The sequence below is a fragment of the Schistocerca americana genome, chromosome 2 (assembly GCF_021461395.2).
Source record: "Schistocerca americana isolate TAMUIC-IGC-003095 chromosome 2, iqSchAmer2.1, whole genome shotgun sequence".
NCBI classification, from domain to species: domain Eukaryota; kingdom Metazoa; phylum Arthropoda; class Insecta; order Orthoptera; family Acrididae; genus Schistocerca; species Schistocerca americana.
The window spans coordinates 699103410-699129524 of NC_060120.1; the positions used below are offsets into that span (position 1 = coordinate 699103410).

The window sequence follows — 26115 nt, forward strand, 5'->3', positions numbered from 1 at the left end:
ACGATTTGACCAGCTGGTCAAACGGAGACCCACAGTGAGATCCCTTTCATTCTCTCTTAAGTTTTGATTGCATTGTATCACATGAGTACAGAGAATCTCTGTCTCCTTCACAGTGGCCACTCAAAATCTGAAGTTCTTCATGCCTCTTGTATCCTTTAGCAGGCCTGGTAACAACACTAAACACAAACAACACTAATACTCTCTGGTGGCTGTTCTTTTATACACGCCCACTGATGGAGTGCACATCAGGCAGCATATTTAAGAATTCATCACCTCTTAATTTTTCTTCATTTATTAATCCATAGCTTGCTTAACCCTTTCACTGCTACAGATGCACTCTCTGCATTCTATGCTGAGGTGGCTTTTGTTATGGCTGACTGCTTGCCAAATGCTGGGACCTGTGCTGAGAGACGGCATTCCAGCTAATATGAAATACTTATCCAATTTTTCAAAAGCTATCAGGTGAAAAAATTGTATTTTTGTACATCTTACAGTCTGATATCTTCACTCAATAAAGAACTGAATTTGTTTTAATTATCTGTCATACTTACTGTGCTGCATCAAATTAAGTAAAACATTATATGAAATTTTAAAGAGTTAGCAGAGGTAAAAATTCATTGTGTAAACTTCACATATCGTTGATTTTAGCTTATACATTGCAGTGAATGATCTGTAGATAAGGTATTAAAATTTTATTTAAAATTGAGAGGAGGATGAATCTCATTTCTGTCTCAAGTTATATCCAAAGGACGGTCATGTGTGACCTTACTATTCGCCTACTTGTGCATCACAAATCATATGGACATAGCAATCATCATATCTCATAAATGATTCAAGATATTAAAACAGTTTTTTTTTCAAATGATAGGATGAAATGAGGCACATGTGTTGTATGATAAACACATGAAACTTTTTTTTTTTTTCACCGAGATATGAAAGTAACTTGTCTACATCAGTGAGAGGTTGGCAGCTCAGAATGCCTACAGACATCCATTGCACTGTAGGAAAACCCCAGCAACTGAGGAATGGTGTAGCAGGACATGTATACATGCCCATAGCATCGAAAGGGTTAAGAGTGATTTTTAAGCTTTCCAACAATTACATGACAATTGTCCGAATAACACAGTCTGGATCACAATTTTATTTATTTATTATTATTTCTTTTAATTGCCATTTGCCCATCACAATTTTATTTATTATTACCAGTTTCAGCCAGTATTCAAAAACTGTCTTGGAAGCAATGTCACCAAGTACATAAAATCTAATTTATTTATTAGAATGGTACAAAAATCAAAATTCTTCGTAGTGTGACCCTCCTGCTTCAATACATTTATACCAGCGAGATTCCTAAGCATTTTTGACATCCTGGAACCCAGAGTTGGAATGTTCTTTAGGGCTAGAATAACAGGAATTTTCATGTTGTTGATGGTCTCGAAATGACGTCCTTTGAAGGGTGTATCGAGCAGTGGAGTGAGATCAAGACCATAGGTGGGCTGGGGCAGCACTGGCACTCTGTTCTTTTTACCACGTATTGGCTAACCAAGAATGTGATGTGGCTGAGTGCATTGTCTTGGTGGAGTTTCCAAGAACTGGCAATGTGTGGTATGACAACTGTGACTCCCCTCCCCCCCCCCCCCCCCCCTTTTTTTTTTTTTTTTTTTTTTAAAAATCCAGTTACTGAGCTATCGGATTACATAGAGACACAGCCAGACTCTCTGGGAGCTAGGAGGAAACATGGGTTGGTCATGTTGGGAAGCTAACAGCCCATTACCCAGTCTGGTTTGTTAGATTTCTCTCTGACCAATAGGAGCATGAGATTAGCACCGTACATAACTTTCCACACAAACTTTGTAGGCTGTCTTAAGGTCTACAAATTAGTGTTAAGAATTAAAATTAGGTATATGCCACATACAACATATACATTAATGAGCAAAGCAAATACAATACACTATAAGTGAATGCATCTGGTTACCTAATGACTCATGGCAATAACTGTTGTACATCATCATTCAGGTACTGCTAATAGTTCAATTGACGATGCCAACAGTTGCTGTGATCATTTTTTAGGTAACCTTATGATTTACTTATAGTATATTGTATTTAGTTTGATGTGTGACATATTTATAGTACATATGTAGCATATTGCTATTTTTAATTTTGAATATTAATTTGTAGATCTGAAGATGGTTTTTACAGTCTGAATCTGATAACTGAAAATAAATAACATTGTGATCTAGACTGTGTCATTCAGACAATTTGAATATATAAATCACTGCACAATATCCACAACAACATTATATTGTCTTGTAGTGATTTTATTTTAAGTACTCAAATAAGGCACATGTTCCTTATTTCCATAATATGATAGGGTTAATTGATAAATCATCTCCTTCTTTCAGTCAAGCCAAAATTTAAAAAACCTCTGAAAGATGTTGAAGTGGATGAAGGAGACAGCTTGACTCTGACAATAGAATGTGATGCTTATCCTGAGCCAAATGTGAAATGGTGAGTTACAACTAAAGCTATAATATAATTATTTAAGTCAAAGTTTTGAGCAATTAATATTACCTCTATATTACCTTCTTGACTATTGCAGAACATTTACAGTTTGTGTTTTCATAGATGAATACAAAATTATTTTACCAAAAAGTGACACAAGAATACAAAACTTTGTATGTAAAATAAGTGAAAAAATACATCGTACTAATCTCCTGTTGTATTTTATGCTAACCTTAAAAGCTTCCCAACTGTAATTTAATTTCTTAACAATACCAACTTCTGACAGATTTGTAATAAGTGCTTCACATTTGATGCATCCAGTTGTTTGTAAAATGGTGTGAAGCTGATATGGTCTTTTTTATGTAAGCACAAATCAGGTTTTCATTAGTTTCATATGATACATTGGTTTAGCAGAATATCATTAAGTGGTAGCTTGAAACCAAAGAATATCATTTTCCCACTTTGGGTAGCAGATGGTATCTGAACAACAGTAAATTAATTCAAGCCCAGTTTTATCTTCTGAACTTGAGAATGTTAAAATAGTGAATTTTTGTATATATCTAAAAACATAGATGATGTAACTTACCGAACGAAAGTGTTGGCAGGTCGATAGACACACAAACAAACATAAAAGTACACACGAAATTCAAGCTTTCGCAACAAAATGTTGCCTCATCAGGAAAGAGGGAAGGAGAGGGAAAGACGAAAGGATGAGGGTTTTAAGGGAGAAGGTAAGGAGTCATTCCAATCCCGGGAGCGGAAAGACTTACCTTATGGGGAAAAAAGGACAGGTATACACCTGCACACACACACATATCCATCCGCACATACACAGACACAAGCAGACATATACAGAGGCAAAGAGTTTGGGCAGAGATGTCAGTCGAGGCGGAAGTGCAGAGGCAAAGATGTTGTTGAATGACAGGTGAGGTATGAGTGGCGGCAACTTGAAATTAGCGGAGATTGAAGCCTGGTGGATAACGGGAAGAGAGGATATATTGAAGAGCAAGTTCCCATCTCTGGAGTTCGGATAGGTTGGTGTTAGTGGGAAGTATCCAGATAACCCGGACGGTGTAACACGGTGCCAAGATGTGCTGGCCGTGCACCAAGGCATGTTTAGCCACAGGGTGATCCTCATTACCAACAAACACTGTCTGCCTGTGTCCATTCATGCGAATGGACAGTTTGTTGCTGGTCATTCCCACATAGAATGCATCACAGTGTAGGCAGGTCAGTTGGTAAACCACGTGGGTGCTTTCACACGTGGCTCTGCCTTTGATCGTGTACACCCTCCGGGCTGCAGGACTGGAGTAGGTGGTGGTGGGAGGGTGCATGGGACAGGTTTTACACCGGGGGCGGTTACAAGGGTAGGAGCCAGAGGGTAGGGAAGGTGGTTTGGGGTTTTCATAGGGATGAACTAAGAGGTTACGAAGGTTAGGTGGACAGCGGAAAGACACTCTTGGTGGAGTGGGGAGGATTTCATGAAGGATGGATCTCATTTCAGGGCAAGATTTGAGGAAGTTGTATCTCTGCTGGAGAGCCACATTCAGAGTCTGATCCAGTCCCGGAAAGTATCCTGTCACAAGTGGGGCACTTTTGTGGTTCTTCTGTGGGAGGTTCTGGGTTTGAGAGGATGAGGAAGTGGCTCTGGTTATTTGCTTCTGTACCAGGTCGGGAGGGTAGTTGCGGGATGCGAAAGCTGTTTTCAGGTTGTTGGTGTAATGGTTCAGGGATTCCGGACTGGAGTAGATTCATTTGCCATGAAGACCTAGGCTGTAGGGAAGGGACCGTTTGATGTGGAATGGGTGGCAGCTGTCATAATGGAGGTACTGTTGCTTGTTGGTGGGTTTGATGTGGACGGACGTGTGAAGCTGGCCATTGGACAGGTGGAGGTCAACATCAAGGAACGTGGCACGGGATTTGGAGTAGGACCAGGTGAATCTGATGGAACCAAAGGAGTTGAGGTTGGAGAGGAAATTCTGGAGTTCTTCTTCACTGTGTGTCCAGATCATGAAGATGTCATCAATAAATCTGTACCAAACTTTGGGTTGGCAGGCCTTGGTAACCAAGAAGGCTTCCTCTAAGTGACCCATGAATAGGTTGGCGTACGAAGGGGCCATCCTGGGACCCATGGCTGTTCCCTTTAATTGTTGGTATGTCTGGTCTTCAAAAGTGAAGAAGTTGTGGGTCAGGATGAAGCTGGCTAAGGTAATGAGGAAAGATGTTTTAGGTAGGGTGGCAGGTGATCGGCGTGAAAGGAAGTGCTCCATCGCAGCGAGGCCCTGGACGTGCGGGATATTTGTGTATATAGAAGTGGCATCAATGGATAGAAGGATGGTTTCCGGGGGTAATGGATTGGGTAAGGATTCCAGGCGTTCGAGAAAGTGGTTGGTGTCTTTGATGAAGGATGGGAGACTGCATGTAATGGGTTGAAGGTGTTGATCTACGTAGGCAGAGATACGTTCTCCGGGGGCTTGGTAACCAGCTACAATGGGGCGGCCGGGATGATTGGGTTTGTGAATTTTAGGAAGAAGGTAGAAGGTAGGGGTGTGGGGTGTCGGTGGGGTCAGGAGGTTGATGGAGTCAGATGAAAGGTTTTGTAGGGGGCCTAAGTTTCTGAGGATTCCTTGAAGCTCCGCCTGGACATCAGGAATGGGATTACCTTGGCAAACTTTGTATGTGGTGTTGTCTGAAAGCTGACGCAGTCCCTCAGCCACATACTCCCGACGATCAAGTACCACGGTTGTGGAACCCTTGTCCGCCGGAAGAACGACGATGGACCGGTCAGCCTTCAGATCACGGATAGCCTGGGCTTCAGCAGTGGTGATGTTGGGAGTAGGATTAAGGTTTTTTAAGAAGGATTGAGAGGCAAGGCTGGAAGTCAGAAATTCCTGGAAGGTTTGGAGAGGGTGATTTTGAGGAAGAGGAGGTGGGTCCCGCTGTGACGGAGGACGGAACTGTTCCAGGCAGGGTTCAATTTGGATAATGTCTTGGGGAGTTGGATCAGTAGGGGTAGGATTAGGATCATTTTTCTTCGTGGCAAAGTGATACTTCCAGCAGAGAGTACGAGTGTAGGACAGTAAATCTTTGACGAGGGCTGTTTGGTTGAATCTGGGAGTGGGGCTGAAGGTGAGGTTTCGTATTGGGAGAGAGGTTTGGAGGAAAGGTTAACTACTGAATTAGGGTGTTGTGGTACCAGATTGTGTTGATTGGAATTTTGAGGTTTTGGAGGGAGTGGAGCTGGAAGTGGGAGATTGAGTAGATGGGAGAGACTGGGTTTGTGTGCAATGAGAGGAGGTTGAGGTTTGCTGGAAAGGTTGTAAAGGGTGAGTGAGTTGCCTTTCTGGAGGTGGGAAACCAGGAGATTGGATAGTTTTTTGAGGTGAAGGGTGGCATTCTGTTCTAATTTGTGGTTGGCCTGTAGGAGGATGCTCTGAACAGCCAGTGTGGATGTGGGAGAGGAAAGATTGAGGACTTTTATTAAGGATAGGAGTTGACGGGTGTTTTCATTGGCTGAGTTGATGTGTAGGTGAAGGATTAGGTGGGTGAGGGCAATGGATTATTCAGTTTGGAACTGGTATAGGGACTGATGGAAAGAAGGTTTGCAGCCAGAGATGGGAACTTTAAGTGTGAGGCCTTTGGGGGTAATGCCAAATGTTAGACAAGCCTGAGAAAATAAAATATGCGAGCGTACTACTTATCTCCAGAGGACAAAATTCTAAATACTGCGTACAATCATATATATAAGTAGAACAAATTTTCTCGTTTCTGCAACTGATAGTTCCTTCCTTGAGGGATAAGGACTGAGGAGGTGGGTAATGTTGGAAAGACAGGACAGGTCAGTCAGTCCCCAGGCTGAGAGACATGTACCTGCTTTAAAGGTATGGAGAGACAATGACTTCAAGAGTCATCTTGTTGAAACATGACACCTGGAAATTGTGGCACCTCATACAGTTGCAACATGTCAAGGTAGTTCTTTTACGACAAAGGCTGATTCACAGGAATGCTCAGTGGTGTTACATTCATTTTCAACATGGGCGCAAGGATTTTCAGAAGCCCTTATTCTGATGTTATGAACGTGACCACTGACATGGAATGTGGCTTCATTGCTAAATGCAATCTTCTTCTTAAATCGTTCATCGAAGTTGACCTCCTTAAGCAAAGTTGTAACAAAAGTGCATTCCTTGAGTCTTATCAGTCACTTTTGATATTATGCAACAACTCAATTTGTATCTCGAAAATGGAGACATTGTTTAAAACCTTATCAGCTGCAGTCTTTTATAGACCTAATCCTCGAGCACATATGCTCACTGATTTTTTGGGTCTCCTTAGGTAGCTATTCCGTATAGCTTCTACAGGCTTGTCACTTACCAAAGGCCTACCAGAATTGGGTTTTTCCAATAAACTGCCAGTATTCTGTAACTGCTTATCCAACTTATTAATGTTATTTCTACGTAGTGGGTCCTAGCTGCACACACGATATATTCACATTGAACATTGGTCTCGGATGTGAATTTAGAAGCCACAGAACACAATGAACTTTCCTCTGTACCATCCACATCTTGACTGGCATGGCCTAATCTGCTGCTGCTACACAATTTGTTGTGTTGTGTCATCACCTGTGCACTCACACCATTGAACACCATACTACAGAAACTCTTTGCAATACTGGCCAGTGTAGCACAATTTTGCACCTTTTCTTTCATTTCTTTTTAGCCGTAACAAACATTCATAACTGCACCATGACTTTACAGATGCACTTCTCAGTGTTCACAAACCAAAGTGTGTTGTTACATTCACAGAGTGAAGTGCATTTCTGTGGCTTAATAGTGTTGTATATGAATACAAGTCATGATGCACTCTGATAGGACCAGTTATGCTAGACATCACCTAAAGTTATTCATGTTTCAGGAACACATAGTTTAACAGAAAAATGTGTGTGACCTACATAGATACATTAAATACATAATATGAAACACTGGTATTGCAGGTATAAGGATGGCAATGAAGTAAGTGCTGATGCACGAATAAAAATCACAAGGGATTCCACAAGAAAAGAAAGTTACAGTATGAGTTTCACATTGGTCAAGAGCTCAGATGCAGGAGAATATGAAGCCAGAGCAGAGAATAAAATGGGAACATCTTCAACAAAGAGTACTGTAAAAGTGAGCAGTAAGTATAAAACATGTTATTTATGTATTTTCGCCTCTTAAGGAAAATGAAACTATACTTGGGACACACAAGAGATGATATAAGGATTTCTGATTCTGAACTTATGTCAAGGAAACATACATTACCAAAAACTATTCGTTCAAAGTTATTGCAAGCTGCTTTTGCAGTGAATGATCCCCTGGAGTATGCTGACACCAGTTGCTTACAATTTTGAAACAATTCCTGCAAACATTTTCATTATTAAGATAGTTATTTCTGATAGCACATACGTTCTTAGCATCCCTCATACACACAAAATAATCTTTGTCATACATCAGAACATCCTTCATAAAGTAGTTCAATCTTTTTGTGCTTTTTGTGTAGCTCGGTCATATATTACAACGCACAGTTTTTCAAGAGAAATTAGTTTTTACATGAGCAGCATTATTTGTTAAGGAACATCTGAAAACTTTCTGAAACCTTACATTGAACCTTCAAGGGGAAAACCAGAGCCCAATCCAGTGATCTTTATTGTTTCTGTGCATTTGCTCAAGAACCTCTCTTGAAGTCTTCTAGATCTTTTATAAGCAGAACAGTGTTCGTAATTCATCTGACCAATTATTGTCTCGTATTTAGTTGTACACTGCAGGATTTATTTTTCATGCATCAGAACATATAAAAACCTCATTTAGTAAAAATGCTGATATTTACAGCTGTCACCCACTTATGAAATATGCTTGTTAAAGATAATGTCCCACTTTGTACCCTTTAGCCTTGACCATTTTGTAGGAAGATTATGGACATGATCCTTGTGAGACTGCCAAGAAGAAAGCCAGATCAATTCAGTGGCAATCAGGGAACTACACCACAAAATTACAAATGAGTGATGTACATTTATCTCAGGAATGATATTTGTATTTTATTCAGGACATCAGTGAAAGATATGGAAACTGTGGATGTTATCATGAATGAAATTGTGTTTACCATGACTCAATGCAAATAAGTACACATCAGAAATCAATAAACAGACAGAGCAGTTCAGTTTTGTAAATGAAAATAGCTCCTTGTTTTCAATCAGAAGGCATATGAAATACAGAAAGGTATTCATAAGTAACCCAGGATTCACAAGTCCATTTATTCCCATTGGCAGCCTGTGATTTATTTTTAGTTTAACTTTAAGTTACCAACAGCTCAATCTCTGGTAATCTGTGACTGTATTTGCCCTTCTTTAGTTTTGTGGACAGGAAACCGGTATTTTTATAATGGGCGTTCAAGAATGTAAACAAGAAACAAACAAAAACATGAACAGACAACCATACAAACCATGTTTGTAACATAACCATAATAAAAAGATTTAAAATATTACAGTAGCTTACAAGCTTTTATTCTATTGCCAGCTTTAGTTCTCTACACCCCATCCCTCATCCCCAAAGGATGTGGACGTAGATTAGGTGTATAAGACAGGGAGAGATATGCGCATTGGGTGGGGGGGGGGGGGGGGGTTATTGATCGATGAGATGAGAGAGAGAGAGGATGGATGGACGGACGGGTGGGGGTACGGTCTGATTGGGGGAGGAGGGAATAAAGAGCTCCAAACAAGCAACACATGGAGAAAGCAAAATTACTTGATACAGAGGACATAAAGGCACAAGGGAAAATACAGTGTAGAGAAAACAAATGGAGGAAAGGATGTGAGTACTTCTATTCTAGTATCAAAGACAGAAACTAGGTATTATAGGTCTGAGTGGTTTCTATGAAATGAAACATATGCACCAGCTCTGGTCAATCGAAATAACTTCCTTGTAGAATACTTAAATGCAATATTATGACATTTGGGATTATTTAGTGCAAAAATGTGGTAAACAAATACCAGCAACAGAACAAGGTGTCTACACCAAGTCAAGAAAGTGAAGTATATTAGACATTGAATTATATTACATCACTATGTATCTTTGGCACCTCATCCATGGAGTTGGAATGCAACTATCCCATTCATGCAACAAGATCTATTGTTCCACTGATCAAGGTAGCATGATCATGACAAATGAAAGAGAAATTACTGGAAGTTAGTATTATGATTCATGAAGTTGTCAGTTATATAATATGGAGCTCACTATGGAGATCACAAAAGTGGTAAATTAGACATCTGAATTCTCTGATTTTATAAGGGAAAATGTTATTTTTAATTTAGATGATAAATTCTTGGATTTTATCATATGAATGATTATATCATTCTTGTTACACATCAGTAAGAAATATCAGATAGATATGCCTGAAAATGCTATGTTATTACAGTACTTGTATGTTTTGATGCATTTAGATGGAATAATGGCAATGTTATGAAAAGAATAGACAACTGCTCACCATCTAGTGGAGATGTTGAACCACAGACAGGCACAATAAAAAAAAAAAAAGAAAAGACTACTAAACATGTAAGCTTTTGGCCAGGTCTTCTTCTGATACAGACAAAACACATACACACACACACACACACACACACACACACACACACACACACACACACACAGCTTACACATACATGATCACTGTCTCTGGCTGCCAACGCAAGCTGGAGACAGTGGTTATGTGTGTGTGAGCTGCGTTTGCATGAATGTGTGTGTGTACACATCAAAGAAGGCCTTCCGGTCAAATGCTTACATGTTTAGCAGTCTTTTTGTTGTGCTTGTCTGCAACTCAACATCACCACTATATGTGGTGAGTAGCAATCTATCCTTTTCATAATATTGGCATTTAGAAGTGGACCATCTTTGAGTACTTTGACAGGCATACTTAGACCATGTTGAACAGTTGGTACTGTAATAATGCATTCATTTTTTTGACTTGCAGGCAGATGTGGTACCCTTTATTACTTGAGGATCGCTACCACATAAATACATTAACAAATAATTTTTAATTAAAGACATAAGTGTTAATATCAGTTTAATCTTACTTTAACATATTTAATAATTTAATTTTTTTGTGTGAAAATAGTAAGAAGTATACCAGGCAACGCTCTGTCCTCAGTAATCATTCAGTAAGTAATGTTGTTGTAATGACTATGTTAAATGTTGTCCTGATGTCATGAATGGCAGATTAAAAGACACCAATGAATGCTGAAAGTGACTGAAACATTTTATAGATGTTATGGAATGAGATCACTTAAGCATGGAAATACTTATCTTATTCCTGTGTTTTCCAAAATATTAATTACTGTTTACAAAGGGAATAATTGTGATATTAGACACTTGTGTGACCTAGTCTAATAAGTTGAAATTTTTGTTGATGTTTTACACTGTAGATGTGTATTTGGTAAACTGGAGAACACAGGAGTAACTGCATATTGCATTTCTAGATGTCTTACAAAATAATGAAAGCCACAAGAACTGGTTTCTTCCTTTTAGAGTTACCTGTCATTGTTTTATGTGTCTTGATTGTTATGTAGTATCTTCCTTGTTATGAACTGCTGGAATTTTATTACTGGCACGACTGCATCATTTATTTGTTAAACAGAGAACTATGACTTTCTTTGGTAAAGCTATATACTGAAAACTGTCCAGATCTTATATGTTAAAATAATTGTTTAAAGTTTTAATGATAAACAGTAGTTTTTTCAGTGAAGTGGAATCTGTATTTCAACATTTTGATATCTGAGACAAAGAACAGAGTTTTACTTCACCTCAATTAGTTTGTATGCTTCACATTTTGAAAAGGATGTTAGTAATTGTCATGGCTTTACCAAAATGTTTTATATTCACATGTGCCTGTTAAATTGCACTTTGCTTGCTGCAACCAGTGGAAGGTTTTGATTCGTGAAGTTTGTGGACTGTGAATGGCAGTTTTTTTCCCCTTTGTGTTACTGTTTTAACACCATGTAATTTCTAGGAATGGAGTAGTATCATGTAGATAATAATGAATTTGCCATGTGTTAGTCCATTATTTAGTTGTAATTCAAGTGCACTTGTTTCAACTTGTATTATATATGAAAATTCTAACTTAGAAAAAAAGGAAGAAGAATTTTACAAGGATAAGTCTCAAGAAGAAACTCAAGAAACTAAAGGTGGTACTCTTGAGGAGAAATACAAACTGAAGATTGAAGAGGAAATAATAGAGGAGCACTTCTCCCCAGAATCAATTAAAACAAAAGAAATTTTTGAAGAAAGGGGAACACCATTGAATGCTGTACACAGCAAAGGTAATGGCAGAACATAAATTTTGTGTATTTAAATCTGAAATTTGAGACTGCTTTCTGAAATATGTTGGAGAATAACATCTTCATTGAAAATGCAGTGAAAAAATTCTTATAATGCAAATGTTAAATGTGAATGTTCCCTTTGAAATCCTAATGGCGTACAGTCATGAGCAACTGAATAAAAATTAGTTAGTGTACTGGAGAGAAAGTGCTATTGTCACCACAGCAAAGGGAATAGTTCAGCATTTCACATGGCTGCGTGACAGGGAGTTTGCTGAAACCTTTTAGTGGCTGACAGCATGGTAGTTAAGTGTAGGGTGAGCAATACACATGATATCAGGCATTTTAGTACAGCCATATTGTGGATACCTCATATAAATCTTCCTAGGCCTACAGTCACTTTTCAGAAACACGGTGCAATGGCTGTCCATTTGTTGTTTTTATTTCATTTATTCCCCTCACCCCATACAAACCAGCCAGAAGTGCTGATGAGACATACAGAATTCATTGTTTGCCTGTTTTGGCTCACAGTTGTCAGTATTTGGGCGAACTCACATACTGTCCCAAGTTGCACACACAAATCATTGAATTTTTTGAACTCACACTATCTGCTTACAGCATATGTATTGTGCCTGCAGGCTTGTGCTAGGTTGTATACATTGTTCTTTCCCTGGGTTCACAGTTAGGAGATGCTCATTTGTGATAATTTATTGTGCCACACGGATTTACAGGGAGGTGCCTTAGTAAGCTTAGTGCATCACCAGAAGCAACAAAAACCTTTTTGTTTGAAATTATACACTGATCCAATTAATATGTTGAATTTCCTGATCAAGCATTGTTTTATACATGTTTTCTATCTCTTTCTCCTGGATTAATGTTGCAGGCAGCCAGTCTGTATTCAGAAAAGTAAAGTTAGTTTATTCCTTCAAAATGTAGAGGGATTGAAAAACAAGCAGGTGTGATTCTTGTCTGTCCATATAATTTGCATAATTCTGAAGAGATAGATGTGGACATTTCAATGCAGTTTAAAAAAAATAAATAAAATAAAAAAAGTTTTCAACAGAAAAAATTAGTTTTAACAGCTATTCACCTGTTACAGTAGAACTTCAGTAATGGGTTTTCCAACTAATGTTCAGCACAATAGTAAGACTCTGATTCATAATATTTTTGTAGGCATGCTGAGAAAAATTGTTTCCCTCATTGTTTCCATGCTATCTAACCATTGTTATGTCCACAACTACAGTATTAGGTGAAAAAAAATTGCCTTCAGTACCCATTACTAAATCACTGCCTCAGAAATATGGAGTGACAAAAATATTTAATAATGTACACATTAAATTTTAAATCCAGTGTATAATGTTTTAGATTTTTTTTAATTTTTTTATTTTTTTGAAACCACTGTTCTGTAGACAAATTTCTTATGAAAAGGATAAGCTGCTGCTCATCATATAGAGAAGATGTTGAGTTACAGACTGACATAACTAAAAGACTGATGTACTCTTAAGCTTCTGGCCAAAAGGACTTCTTCTGATTAGGAAACACACACACATTTACAAGAGCACAACTTACACACAAAAGACCACTGTCTTAGCCCACAGAAGCTGGACTGTGGACTGCAACAGAGCCTCATGGGAGAAACAATCTGATGTGCCTGGTGATGGGGTTAAGGAGGTGGCTGTGACGGAGACGGAGAGGGAGAGGGGGAGGGATAGCAGGATACAAAAAGGCTGGTGGGGTGGGTGCATTCATGGAAAAGAAGGCTGTGTAGTGCTGGAATGGGAGCAGGAAAGGAGATAGGTAGGTAAAACACAAGGACTAATGATGGTTGATGTCAGAGTTGTTACAGGAACATAGGATATTTTGCAAGGAGAGGCCTACCTGCATGATTCAGGAAAGCTGATGTTGGTAGTAAATTTAATATTTTGTAATCTGTAAATGGCCAATTTGTTGCTCTAGGAAGACTAACAAATCACGTATAGGGGCCTACATAGCTAATAAACTGACTCAATCCACATTGTTTTGATAGAAATTGTGTAAATGTTCCATATAATGTAGAGTAATTAACTTCCTTTTACTGTTTGTTGTCTACTAAGAAATAATTAGTTGTTTGGTACAATAATTTTACTCTGTACAGGTGCAGGGGACAGTGTTCCAGATGACAGTGGAAAATCGGTGACGTTAGAGAGACAGAGCATTACATATTCTCGTGGCGACGGGGATACTGTAACAATATCTGTAGCATCTACAACACATCATGAAGTAGCAACAATTTCAGATAATGGCTTGGAAGGTATGACTACTGCTCTCACTTTACGTTATGTTAAAAAAGGGAAGTTAAAATACTGTAATGAAGTAGAATGTGAAATGTTGTAGTGTATCATTGAGAACAGCAGTTTCAAAGTGTTCTGATATAAAATTGTCACTAGGAGATGCGAAGAATTAAACCCAATGATTCTTTTATCATGTATATTTCCTTACATAAGATCTTCCAATGGTAAGTCAAAAAATGACGCTAGATGTCAGGTTAAGGTGAAAGGGAACATTTTACACCTGTGTTTAACAAGGGACCTTGTGCAACACAGATTTTAAAATGAAGTTTGGGAAATTCAAGAATTATGATATTAAGAACAACATGACTAGAGTTAGTTGCAGAAAACAACTTTTCACTAACTGTCTGATAGTAAATGCTTGAAATGAATATTCAAAAGGCTGACACGTATTTATTGCCTACTATTTAAAACTGTAGACCATCCAAAACACAAGATTAAGACATGCTGATCTCTGTCAAAAACTCACTAGGATTACTAATACCTAGTAACAAGTGTGACAACAAATACATTAAGTCATTAAACAGCAATGTATGGAGTGCATCAGAAGTGCAAGTCTGGACTGGCAGAACATAGCATCAACAAAGAAAACATGTTCTGTTTTGAACAGACAAAGGGCTATGTCATTGTGTTTAGGGACTCTGTGATAAAAGAGCTGGTAGCAATGGAGGTAAATAATGAGCTTGACAAGCTGGCCTCAATTTCCTCATGAGTTCACACTCCATCATCGCAGATTTAACAGAAACACATCTATTTGAGAGTGACATAGGCACCAGACAGTATGGAGCGGCTGCACCAGGAGTCAGTGTTTTATCCCTCCACTACACATGTATCACGACTGGAAAGGACACTTCATCCTGTTAGAACTGAACAAGAAACATTTCCTTGTTGGCATTTTTGTGATCTTTGCATGGCCTTTGAATGAGTTCACACTCCATCATCGCAGATTTAACAGAAACACATCTATTTGAGAGTGACATAGGCACCAGACAGTATGGAGCGGCTGCACCAGGAGTCAGTGTTTTATCCCTCCACTACACATGTATCACGACTGGAAAGGACACTTCATCCTGTTAGAACTGAACAAGAAACATTTCCTTGTTGGCATTTTTGTGATCTTTGCATGGCCTTTGAATGTGTAGATCATAAACCTACACTACCGGAGCTAAAGTTTTGTGGGATTATAGACATTCCCTTTACATGGATGTAGTCATATATTAACAGCAGAAAGCAAGGGGTCACATTGACAAATGGTATCACAGGAATAAAACTGAATTTAAAGAAGGCAAACATTAAATATGTTTTTGTACAAGGTTCAGTGCATGGCTTACATAAATGATCTACCAGAGACATTAGAGGACTGTTCAGAAATGGTGATGTGATTCACAACAGTATCACAACTGGTTCACAGTGAACAGCTCAACCCTTGATATTATGAAGACTTGTATTGGGCAGTTCCAAACAAATAAGAATGACTTACGGGTACCACAACTACAGATCAGTGGCCACTCACCAAATTGAACACTATGTTAACATTTCTGGGTATGCATATGATTGACAAACTGAAGTGGCACCAGCACTTCGTTAACTAAACAAACATGGAAATTTATCTCACTGTGTTAACTTGCAGACAGGATTTCTAGCTTACTTTACGTATTTTCATTTGATACTGCCATTTGGGAGCAGTGCAGCTGAAGTCAAAGACACTACTGTTTTTATTATAGAGTAGTTTGCCGTAAAGATTATTATGAAAACTGATAAATGAACATCATACAGAAGTGTCTCCATGGATCTTGGGATTCTTACATTTACATGCCAATACATATACTCCATAAATGTACATAATAATTTGAGCGAATTTAGGACAAATTGTGGAATTCACTACTGTAATACTAGGAGTAAAAATGATTTTGATTTAGAGACTATGCATTCCTGTCTAGAGTTCAAAATGAAGTTTTATATTCTGCAGCAGAAGTCTTAAATAGGTTGCTGGTAGACATCGCGCCAGAAATAGGAAACCCCAAAACATTCAGAACAAAGTAAAAGAACATTTTATTAGCTACACCTTCAATAATTTAGTAGAATATTTGTAATGTAAGTTCCAGTTAACACTTTATTCATATTAAATAAGTTTTATCTTTTCCACCACATAGACTCTGAGGTCAGTGAAGTTGCATAAATACATAGTATAAAATAATAAATAAAAACAGCAACTGAGTGGTGTAAATTGAATAGCAGTGACTTTCTTCATAACCTGGTGGCTAGAAATTGTATGTATTTCAGTTTCCCAACACATCTAGCTTAGCATTTCATAATAAAAATTATTATAATAGCAAGAGTCAAAATACATAATAATGAATCAGGAACACTGAAAAAATTACATTGACATCCAGTTTTATACTGTTGTCCTGAAAAACACACAAATGTCCAGGGCATTCTCTGTCATCACTGTACAGAATATGCCTGTTCATTTTTAATGAGGATTTTTACATGAATACAAGACTTACCTTCCACAGTCACCCAACTGCACAAGCTCTGATGCACATTAGTACTAATATGTGCCATTGCAAGAGGTAGCCCTCTTAGTGACATAACTTTCACACATTTGTAGCAAACATTCTATGTGAATTTGCCTACCTTTGTGATATGTTCTTCTTTTGTCTTTGTTGTCAGTAAAAATCAGTGCTGGTTCCACAATTCATGGTACCCTAATCTACATTAATGATGGTCACAACAATTGCACTTTTCACATCTGCCAATTATATTCAATATAATTATATGTGTAAATCACCTTAGCTGCATCTGTGTATTATAGCTAAGTAATCGAAGACCTTTAGTGGACGCACAAAATTTTGATCACCATATTGTTTTAGGAGACAAGTAAATATGGGGAAAATTTAATTCAGTTGCAATACTCCATTATGTTAAATAACTGAAGTGTTCTTTTGAAATTTTACTAGGAATATATAATTGAACAATTACAGTAAAATGTGAATGATGCCAAAGAGCATAAGAAAATGAATAAAATTTTTAGATGCTAAGATTTAAAACTTCAAATTTGATTACAACTGATTTTAAGTTTTTCATCTCCACATTATAAGCACTCTTTTTAAAATCATTAAAGGTAAATTTTATAAAACTCCAAAGTACATAAATTTATAAAAAAACAAAAAACAAAAATGAAGCAAGAATCCTATTTACACTTTCCACATATACTTTCATTTACCTGTACATTGGATTTACACACACCAAGTATAGAACTTGTTACATAAAATTTGTGTGAATTTTAACCACTGTTTTGAGAAGACTCCTGCTTATCACCTTCATTTGAAGTAGTAGGCTGCAACAAGAAGCTCTTTTATAAGCTCTTTGTCATGTCTCGTCTTGCCCAAAGGAGAACAATGTGACTTTAGAGCACATTGTTTGTTTCATTCACACACTTTTCATTCACTGTAAATCCCATCATGAAGGAGAGCCTTCAGCAATGTGGAAAAAGTCAAGTTATGCATTGTCAGGGAAAAGTAGCTACTGTATTACTAGAAATATCTGTAAAGCATACTAACAATAAGTCATGAATACAGGCTTATTAAAATTACTTAGTAGTTGATGTCTATCACTACAGTTTTTCCACATTGGCTGCTGCTTGAGTATAGGTGACACACAGCCGGTCGCTTCACAAGTGCTGTTAAGTGACCTTCACATATTTAATTTTTATTGACCATACTAGTTTGCCATACCTTCAGTATGTTGAAATTACCTTCACACCATCAAAAATATTGTCAGTTGGCAACACAGTTTTACAAAGTGAAGATGTCAAATGCCTTGAAGAAAGCATGTGCCACAGTTATTGTAGCTATAGCTCATAGAGAATGGAAAACAATGGAAAAGAAGAAATAAGTACGAGAGTGACTAAAAAAAGAAACAGCTTGTCATATGTTTATTTGCTGACAAGAATCATAACCACAAAATGAAAGATGTCATAAACTATTTTCTGAGCAGTCTTACGTCTTATGACAAATTATTAAAGTTGACACAACATAAAATTGAGAAGCAAAATTCGCTAATGGGAGAGGCAGCCACAGTCGATGAGAGATGAGATGTAACTGAAAAATCTGGCAACAGGCTGGAAGTTTAGCGCTCTAAAATCAGCATACACAGTTAGCAAAAATGTTTTTGATTCTGTGAAGTAATTATATCTACTCAGGAAATTAACTCTTTCAACATTTTATGATAGTGGGGTGAGGCTGACATATATTTTGCAGTCATTGTATATATGTATGATGAGGCTTCCATGCTTCCAAATTAATAAAGAAATCCGTGCCATAGTAAATCCTTCATTGACCACCATAAAGTGATAAATACAACTGCTACTGCATTGTTAAATTAAAACTGTTTTGTGCTGAAGAACTACTTGAAAAATTCAAACTGGGAGATGTTTTGCTCAAAGAAGAACTGAAAGCATAAACAGTGCACACTAATATTGTGTGGCTGGTTTACAAAGCTCTGCCAGCTTCTAAGTGGTGAATATTGTCAAACCATCAATGCTCAACTTCACACAGTACATAATGACAGTATGAAGAATATTTTTGGGAGCAATAGTGCTGCTTGTCGACATTTCTAGCACTGACAGTACATCAACACATGCCCACAGGCAGTGAATATACTGTCAGATTAATAATATTATTGAATGTGTGAGGGTCCCCTTTACTTATGTGTACTGCAGAGCAATTGTGACAGAAGCCACTGTGAGATATGACGGAAACATGAGATGATTTCTTGACAGCTTATTTGAAATGACTAATGATGGAACTGCTAACTTAATCACAATCTCAAGATGTGCCAATTGTCTGAGAAAACAGGCCTAATAGCAAACTGTAATTTCACGTTGGTGACATGAAACTATTCTCACACTGGCTTCAGGAGCTGGTACGGTACATGTTACAGGTTATAAGTGACACATGCACAGCACATTGAAGTAAAGTATACTGCTTAAAAATAAGGAAGCTGCAGGCAGCTGCAGTATCCAGAAGAGGGTAAATATCACTCATTTCAGAGTCACTGTAACTTTTTGAAGTGAATGAACAGCTGGAAGCAGCAATAAGTTCGAAGAAGACCTTCATTATTCCATGCTTCATCAATTACTCACTTTGTAATTATTATAACAGCCATCCAGTCCATTTCAGTGACATTTCCAAGGCCCTGATTAGTCAGTTTCTCAGTGTTATTCCCAGTACACTTTTTATGTTTGCGAGCAACATATTACTCCATTTGCTCCCAAGTAAGTGCAATTGTCTTAAAGTGGCAGTGATAAGGTCTTACAACTTTATGTCTGTATTTATGAACTACTTCATCAACAACATATGTTGGAAATTGTTGCTTATGAAGTGAGTTCTAATAATTCTACTTTTTTCAGTGTGTCATCCATATTATCTTTGCGTTGCAACACCTGAATAATGACTTTCTTTCAAGAGGAGAGGGCTAGAGTCTTATTCTCTAAAACTGAATGGCATGGAGCATTGTGAAGAGCGATTACTGTTGAATTTTCTAAACTTGGTAACAATGTATTTTCAAACTAATTTAAAAATTTTCATGATTTATATTCTAATGGTATTCTGTCGCTTTCTTTCATCTGAAAAGCAGTGGACAGTCAGCAATAAAGCTATGGTAGGTACCAGCATCAGCATCCAAAAAGAATAATTCTGTCACCTTTCCTTCTCCTTTGTCATCACTCTAGTTTTTTGTAACAGGATAACCCGTATTCTTCTAGATTTCATAGGACCAAACAACCTTCTCGAAATTAAGGTCTTTAATTTCACATGAAAAACTGCATGACCACTGACTGTGTCTTCTGGTTTCATCAACATTTCATGGCCTGAAATATTTTTGTACTTCAGAACCACTCACAACAGTGATTTGCTTCCTTCAAAAAGTTTGGCTTTGTGCAATGTCATACAAAGCTTATCTAATGTAGACTGATCTCTGTTATGATACTAATTGTATCTGTGAAAAGGAATTGTTTCTTGTGCAAAAGAGGTCAGATTTGTTTCACATTTTTGAATGTTTCTGTTCTTGCCCAGTGTATGAAGACAAGAGGATTCAGTTCGTATTTTGCTTCTCGTATTTTTCTTTACCAATATGAAGTGTGGTGGTTCACTAACCTTAGCCACATCTGCGGTTCACGCAACTGCTTTGAAAATCATTACGAGAGGTTTCCCATTTTCTGCCTCCCTCTCAAAGAATTCCCACACATTGCACACAAGTTGTCACAATTTCCTTGCCAGGCTTTCATTGCTGATATCCATGCATTTTTTGTACAGCACTAGCCATACAATGAAAGTGAAATGAGCATTTGATATGGAAGTTTGCCAGTGGCAAGCAGTTTGGGTGTGATGTTGAGTGCTCTGATTGGAGGAAGGCATCCCCAATGTGTGAAGTGTCAACTATAAAGTAATTTCAGTAAGACTGCTGATCTACTTCTAGATTACTTTATATATGTTTAACTGTACTGTGTTGCAGAGTGAAAGTAAGTTCCACTTACACATGGTGACCTCTGGGGACATAAAGATCATTGAACTGATAAGGTCATGTGAGAGGAGCTTGTGACAAATTGCTACTGATTCAAATCTGCTCCCTGATCTTAAGTTTGCCAAATTCATAGAAACACAAACACCATATAGCATATGACATGGAGTCTGCTCAGTTGTTGGTCATGTTACAATAAATAGGTCCCTTAATGGACACAATCTGCTTGTTGGCGTTTATGGTACCCTGCTTATTAAGATGCACACAAGTGATCAACATGGCACCAGTCATATAAATACTATTATATATTTGAATATAATAGAGGGAAACATTCCACGCAGGAAAAATATATTTAAAAACAAAGATGATGTGACTTACCATACGAAAGCGCTGGCAGGTCGATAGATACACAAACAAACACATACATACACACAAAATTCAAGCTTTCGCAACCAATGGTTGCTTCGTCAGGAAAGAGGGAAGGAGAGGGAAAGATGAAAGGATGTGGGTTTTAAGGTAGAGGGTAAGGAGTCATTCCAATCCCAGGAGTGGAAAGACTTACCTTAGGGGGAAAAATGGACAGGTATACACTTGCACACACACACATATCCATCCGCACATACACAGACACAAGCAGACATTTCTGCAGACATGTCTGCTTGTGTCTGTGTAAGTGTGGGTGGATATGTGTGTGTGTGTGAGTGTATACCTGTCCTTTATTCCCCCTAAGGTAAATCTTTCTGCTTCGGCGATTGGAATGACTCCTTACCCTCTCCCTTAAAACCCACATCCTTTCATCTTTCCCTCTCCTTCCCTCTTTGCTGACAAAGCAACCATTGGTTGCGAAAGCTTGAATTTTGTGTGTATGTATGTGTTTGTTTGTGTATCTATCGACCTGCCAGCGCTTTCGTATGGTAAGTCACATCATCTTTGTTTTTAAATCTATTATATATTTGTGAATGGTAGATCAAAAATATGGGGCATGTTCTGTTAAATATCTCAAAACATGGTGGAACTACACTGTGTTAGGAATTCTCAGCTGTATAAAATGTGTTCTGCTATCTCTGCTGTCTCTTTCCGTGAGAAAATGCAAGCAACAAACTATTTCAATGGCAAAACATAGGAATCATTCCCTGTAAATAGTGCTGTAAAGCAGGGGTGTGTGTTAGCTCCTACTCTGTTTGGCATTTTCTTTTCCCTTCTGCTGAGATTTGCTTTTGAAGACTGTGAGGAGGGAGTGTATTTACCTACGAAGCCTGATGGAAATCTCTTCAACATTGCCCATTTCAAGACCAAGACCAAAGCTAATACGGTTGTTATTCATGAGTTGTTATATGCATATGATGCAGCTCTGGTTGCAAACTCAGTTACTATATGAAGTGGAAAATTTGGTCTTACCATCAGCCTCCAAAAGATCATGGTGCAGGGAACCACCAACCTTCTATCCATCAGCACTGACGGCAATCCTCTCCAGGTAGTTGATGACTTTACCTACTTGGGATCTACAATATGTAGCAACTTTTCTGTGAACACTAAGAATACAAATAGAATTGCAAGAACATCGGCTGTCATGGGTAGATAGAAAAACAGAGTATAAAAAAATTGACTACTCACATTAAAAACTAAATTGCAAGTATATAACGCTTATGTATCAGCACCCTTTTGTTGTTGTTGTTGTCTTCAGTCCTGAGACTGGTTTGATGAAGCTCTCCACGCTACTCTATCCTGTGCAACCTTCTTCATCTCCCAGTACCTACTGAAACCTACATCCTTCTGAATCTGCTTAGTGTATTCATCTCTTGGTCTCCCTCTATGATTTTTACCCTCCACGCTGCCCTACTCCCGTGATGCCTCAGAACATGTCCTAGCAACCGATTCCTTCTTCTGGTCATGTTGTGCCACAAACTTCTCTTCTCCCCAATCCTATTCAATACTTCCTCATTAGTTATGTGATCTACCCATCTAATCTTCAGCATTCTTCTGTAGCACCACATTTCAAAAGCTTCTATTCTCTTCTTGTCCAAACTATTTATCGTCCATGTTTCACTTCCATACATGGCTACACTCCACACAAATACTTTCAGAAATGACTTCCTGACACTTAAATCTATACTTGATGTTAACAAATTTCTCTTCTTCAGAAACGCTTTCCTTGCCATTGCCAGTCTACATTTTATATCCTCTCTACTTCGACCGTCATCAGTTATTTTGCTCCCAAAATAGCAAAACTCCTTTACTACTTTAAGTGTCTCATTTCCTAATCTAATTCCCTCAGCATCACCAGACTTAATTCGACTGCATTCCATTATCCTTGTTTTGCTTTTGTTGATGTTCATCTTATATCCTCCTTTCAAGACACTATCCATTCTGTTCAACTGCTCTTCCAAGTCCTTTGCTGTCTCTGACAGAATTACAATGTCATCGGCGAACCTCAAAGTTTTTATTTCTTCTCCATGGATTTTAATACCTACTCCGTATTTTTCTTTTGTTTCCTTCACTGCTTGCTCAGTATACAGATTGAATAACATCAAGCAGAGACCACAACCCTGTCTCACCCCCTTCCCAACCACTGCCTCCCTTTCATGTCCCTCGACTCTTATAACTGCAGTCTGGTTTCTGTACAAATTGTAAATAGCCTTTCGCTCCCTGTATTTTACCCCTACCACCTTCAGAATTTGAAAGAGAGTATTCCAGACAACATTGTCAAAAGCTTTCTCTAAGTCTACAAATGCTAGAAACGTAGGTTTTCCCTTCCTTAATCTAGCTTCTAAGATAAGTCGTAGGGTCAGTATTGCCTCACATGTTCCAACATTTCTACGGAATCCAAACTGATCTTCCCCGAGGTCGGCTTCTACCAGTTGTTCCATTCGTCTGTAAAGAATTCGCATTAGTATTTTGCAGCTGTGACTTATTAAACTTATAGTTCGGTAATTTTCACATCTGTCAACACCTACTGTCTTAGGGATTGGAATTATTATATTCTTCTTGAAGTCTGAGGGTATTTCGCCTGTCTCATACATCTTGCTCACCAGATGGTAGAGTTTTGTCAGGACTGGCTCTCCCAAGGCCGTCAGTAGTTGCAATGGAATGTTGTCTGTCTACTCCGGGGGCCTTGTTTCGACTCAGGTCTTTCAGTGCTCTGTCAAACTCTTCACGCAGTATCGTATCTCCCATTTCATCTTCATCTACATCCTCTTCCATTTCCATAATATTGTCCTCAAGTACATCATCCTTGTATTGACCCTCTATATACTCCTTCCACCTTTCTGCTTTCCCTTCTTTGGTTAGAACTGGGTTTCCATCTGAGCTCTTGATGTTCATGCAAGTGGTTCTCTTATCTCCAAAGGTCTCTTTTATTTTCCTGTAGGCAGTATCTATCTTAACCCTAGTGAGATAAGCCTCTACATCCTTACATTTGTCCTCTAGCCATCCCTGCTTAGCCATTTTGCACTTCCTGTCGATCTCATTTTTGAGACATTTGTATTCCATTTTGTCTGCTTCATTTACTGCATTTTTATATTTTCTCCTTTCATCAATTAAATTCAATATTTCTTCTGTTACCCAAGGATTTCTACTAGCCCTCGTCTTTTTACCTACTTGATCCTCTGCTGCCTTCGCTACTTCATCCCTCAAAGCTACCCATTCTTCTTCTACTGTATTTCTTTCCCCCATTCCTGTCAATTGTTCCCTCATGCTCTCCCTGAAACTCTGTACAACCCCTGTTTTAGTCAGTTTATCCAGGTGCCATCTCCTTAAATTCCCACCTTTTTGCAGTTTCTTCAGTTTTAATCTACAGGTCATAACCAATAGATTGTGGTCAGAGTCCACATCTGCCCCTGGAAATGTCTTACAATTTAAAACCTGGTTCCTAAATTTCTGTCTTACCATTATATAATCTATCTGACACCTGTCAGTATCTCCAGGCTTCTTCCATGTATACAGCCTTCTTTTATGATTCTTGAACTAAGTGTTAGCTATGATTAAGTTGTGCTCTGTGCAAAATTCTACCAGGTGGCTCCCTCTTTCATTTCTTAGCCCCAGTCCATATTCACCTACTACATTTCCTTCTCTCCCTTTTCCTACTACCGAATTCCAGTCACCCATGACTATTAAATTTTCATCACCCTTCACTATCTGAATAATTTCTTTTATTTCATCATACATTTCTTCAATTTCTTCGATTTTGTATAGCTGTGAAATGTGAACAGCTCTTGATAAACACGAATCCCAACTGAACAGCTTCCATCTCCATTGTCTCCAGAGGATCTTTCAGATCTCTTGGAAGGAGTATTCAACACCAAAGTATTACGGCTCGCAAGCACAACCAGCATTCATGCACTCCTGAGCCACCAATAAGGTGGCTGGGACATGGTCAGATGCATGGATCCTGAGCGAATCCAGAAATAAGTGCTATATGGAGAACTTCAGGAGGAGGGTGTGAGGTCAGTAGGAAGATCTCACCTTCGCTTCAGGGATGTCTGCAAGAGAGATCTAATAAAGGCCAGCATCAATCCAAGTCAGTGGGAAAATTCAGCTGGTGACCATGTCAAGTGATGACAAGCTGTGCGCAATGGGGTTGAGCCTGCAGAGAATAAACACATGCAAGAGGACATCAGGAAGAGGGTAAGACGGAAGGAGAGAATGGCCTGTGGTGGAAGTCCTACACATTTCAATTGCCCAACCTGCAGTAGAGACTGCCACTCTTGAGTGGGGCTTTCCAGCCATAGCAGATGTCGCAGAGCTTGAACCAACTATGCTACACCATCATCCTTCGACGATGGACGAATGTCATACAAAATATGTTGATTGACAAGCTTTTTAAAATAATTTTGTTTTAGAAATCTGTTTAACATTTTAGGCAGTTGATTGTACAGTTTTATTCCTTGGTAGGAAGTGCTGTTACGAGTTTTACATTCACTCCTTCTTCTAAAGTTAATTCATTGTAGATCTAATTCCATGGTCATGGATAAAGCTGTTCATGCTGCACTTCTTGAGGGTATTTTTATGTTCTTGACTGGTAAATCTTCAATATTTTCAGCAGACTTTACTAGGAGCTCAACAACTATTTTTGGTTATAATTCTTTCAGCCCATTTTTGTAGCTCAAAAACTGTGACATATTTCGTGCATTCATCCCAGACAAAAAGTTATAGCTAAGAAATAAATGTATGCGTAAATAGTATGAAACTAAAAGGAATTGGCTATTGCAAGCTGAGATGTCTCTAAGGACATGTCATGCTGATGTCATTCTGTTCAAAGTATCTTTGTTTGTTCACACCACTTCAGCTGAGAATAAATTTTCATTCCTAGAGATTTTATGTTCATTACACAGCTACATTAAATGTAAAAGTGTCACTTTACCTCTTCGAACTGAAATTGATGGCATTTGTTTTCTTTATGTTGAATTCAGCTGTATCACATATAGAGAA

The 26115-nt window shown here is 38.2% G+C and overlaps 1 protein-coding gene across 3 annotated transcripts in view; it reads left to right on the plus strand.

Moving 5' to 3' along the window:
• LOC124593678 (obscurin) overlaps nucleotides 1–26115 on the plus strand; it is a 688571-nt gene that overhangs the window by 343842 nt on the left and 318614 nt on the right. For 2 of the 3 annotated variants that reach the window (XM_047131972.1, XM_047131973.1), the window contains 4 exons: nucleotides 2400–2505; nucleotides 7490–7671; nucleotides 11648–11842; nucleotides 13974–14129. In XM_047131972.1, the coding sequence (XP_046987928.1) occupies nucleotides 2400–2505; nucleotides 7490–7671; nucleotides 11648–11842; nucleotides 13974–14129 (639 nt within the window). The remainder of the gene's footprint in view (nucleotides 1–2399; nucleotides 2506–7489; nucleotides 7672–11647; nucleotides 11843–13973; nucleotides 14130–26115) is intronic. The other variant, XM_047131974.1, reaches the window with a different exon arrangement.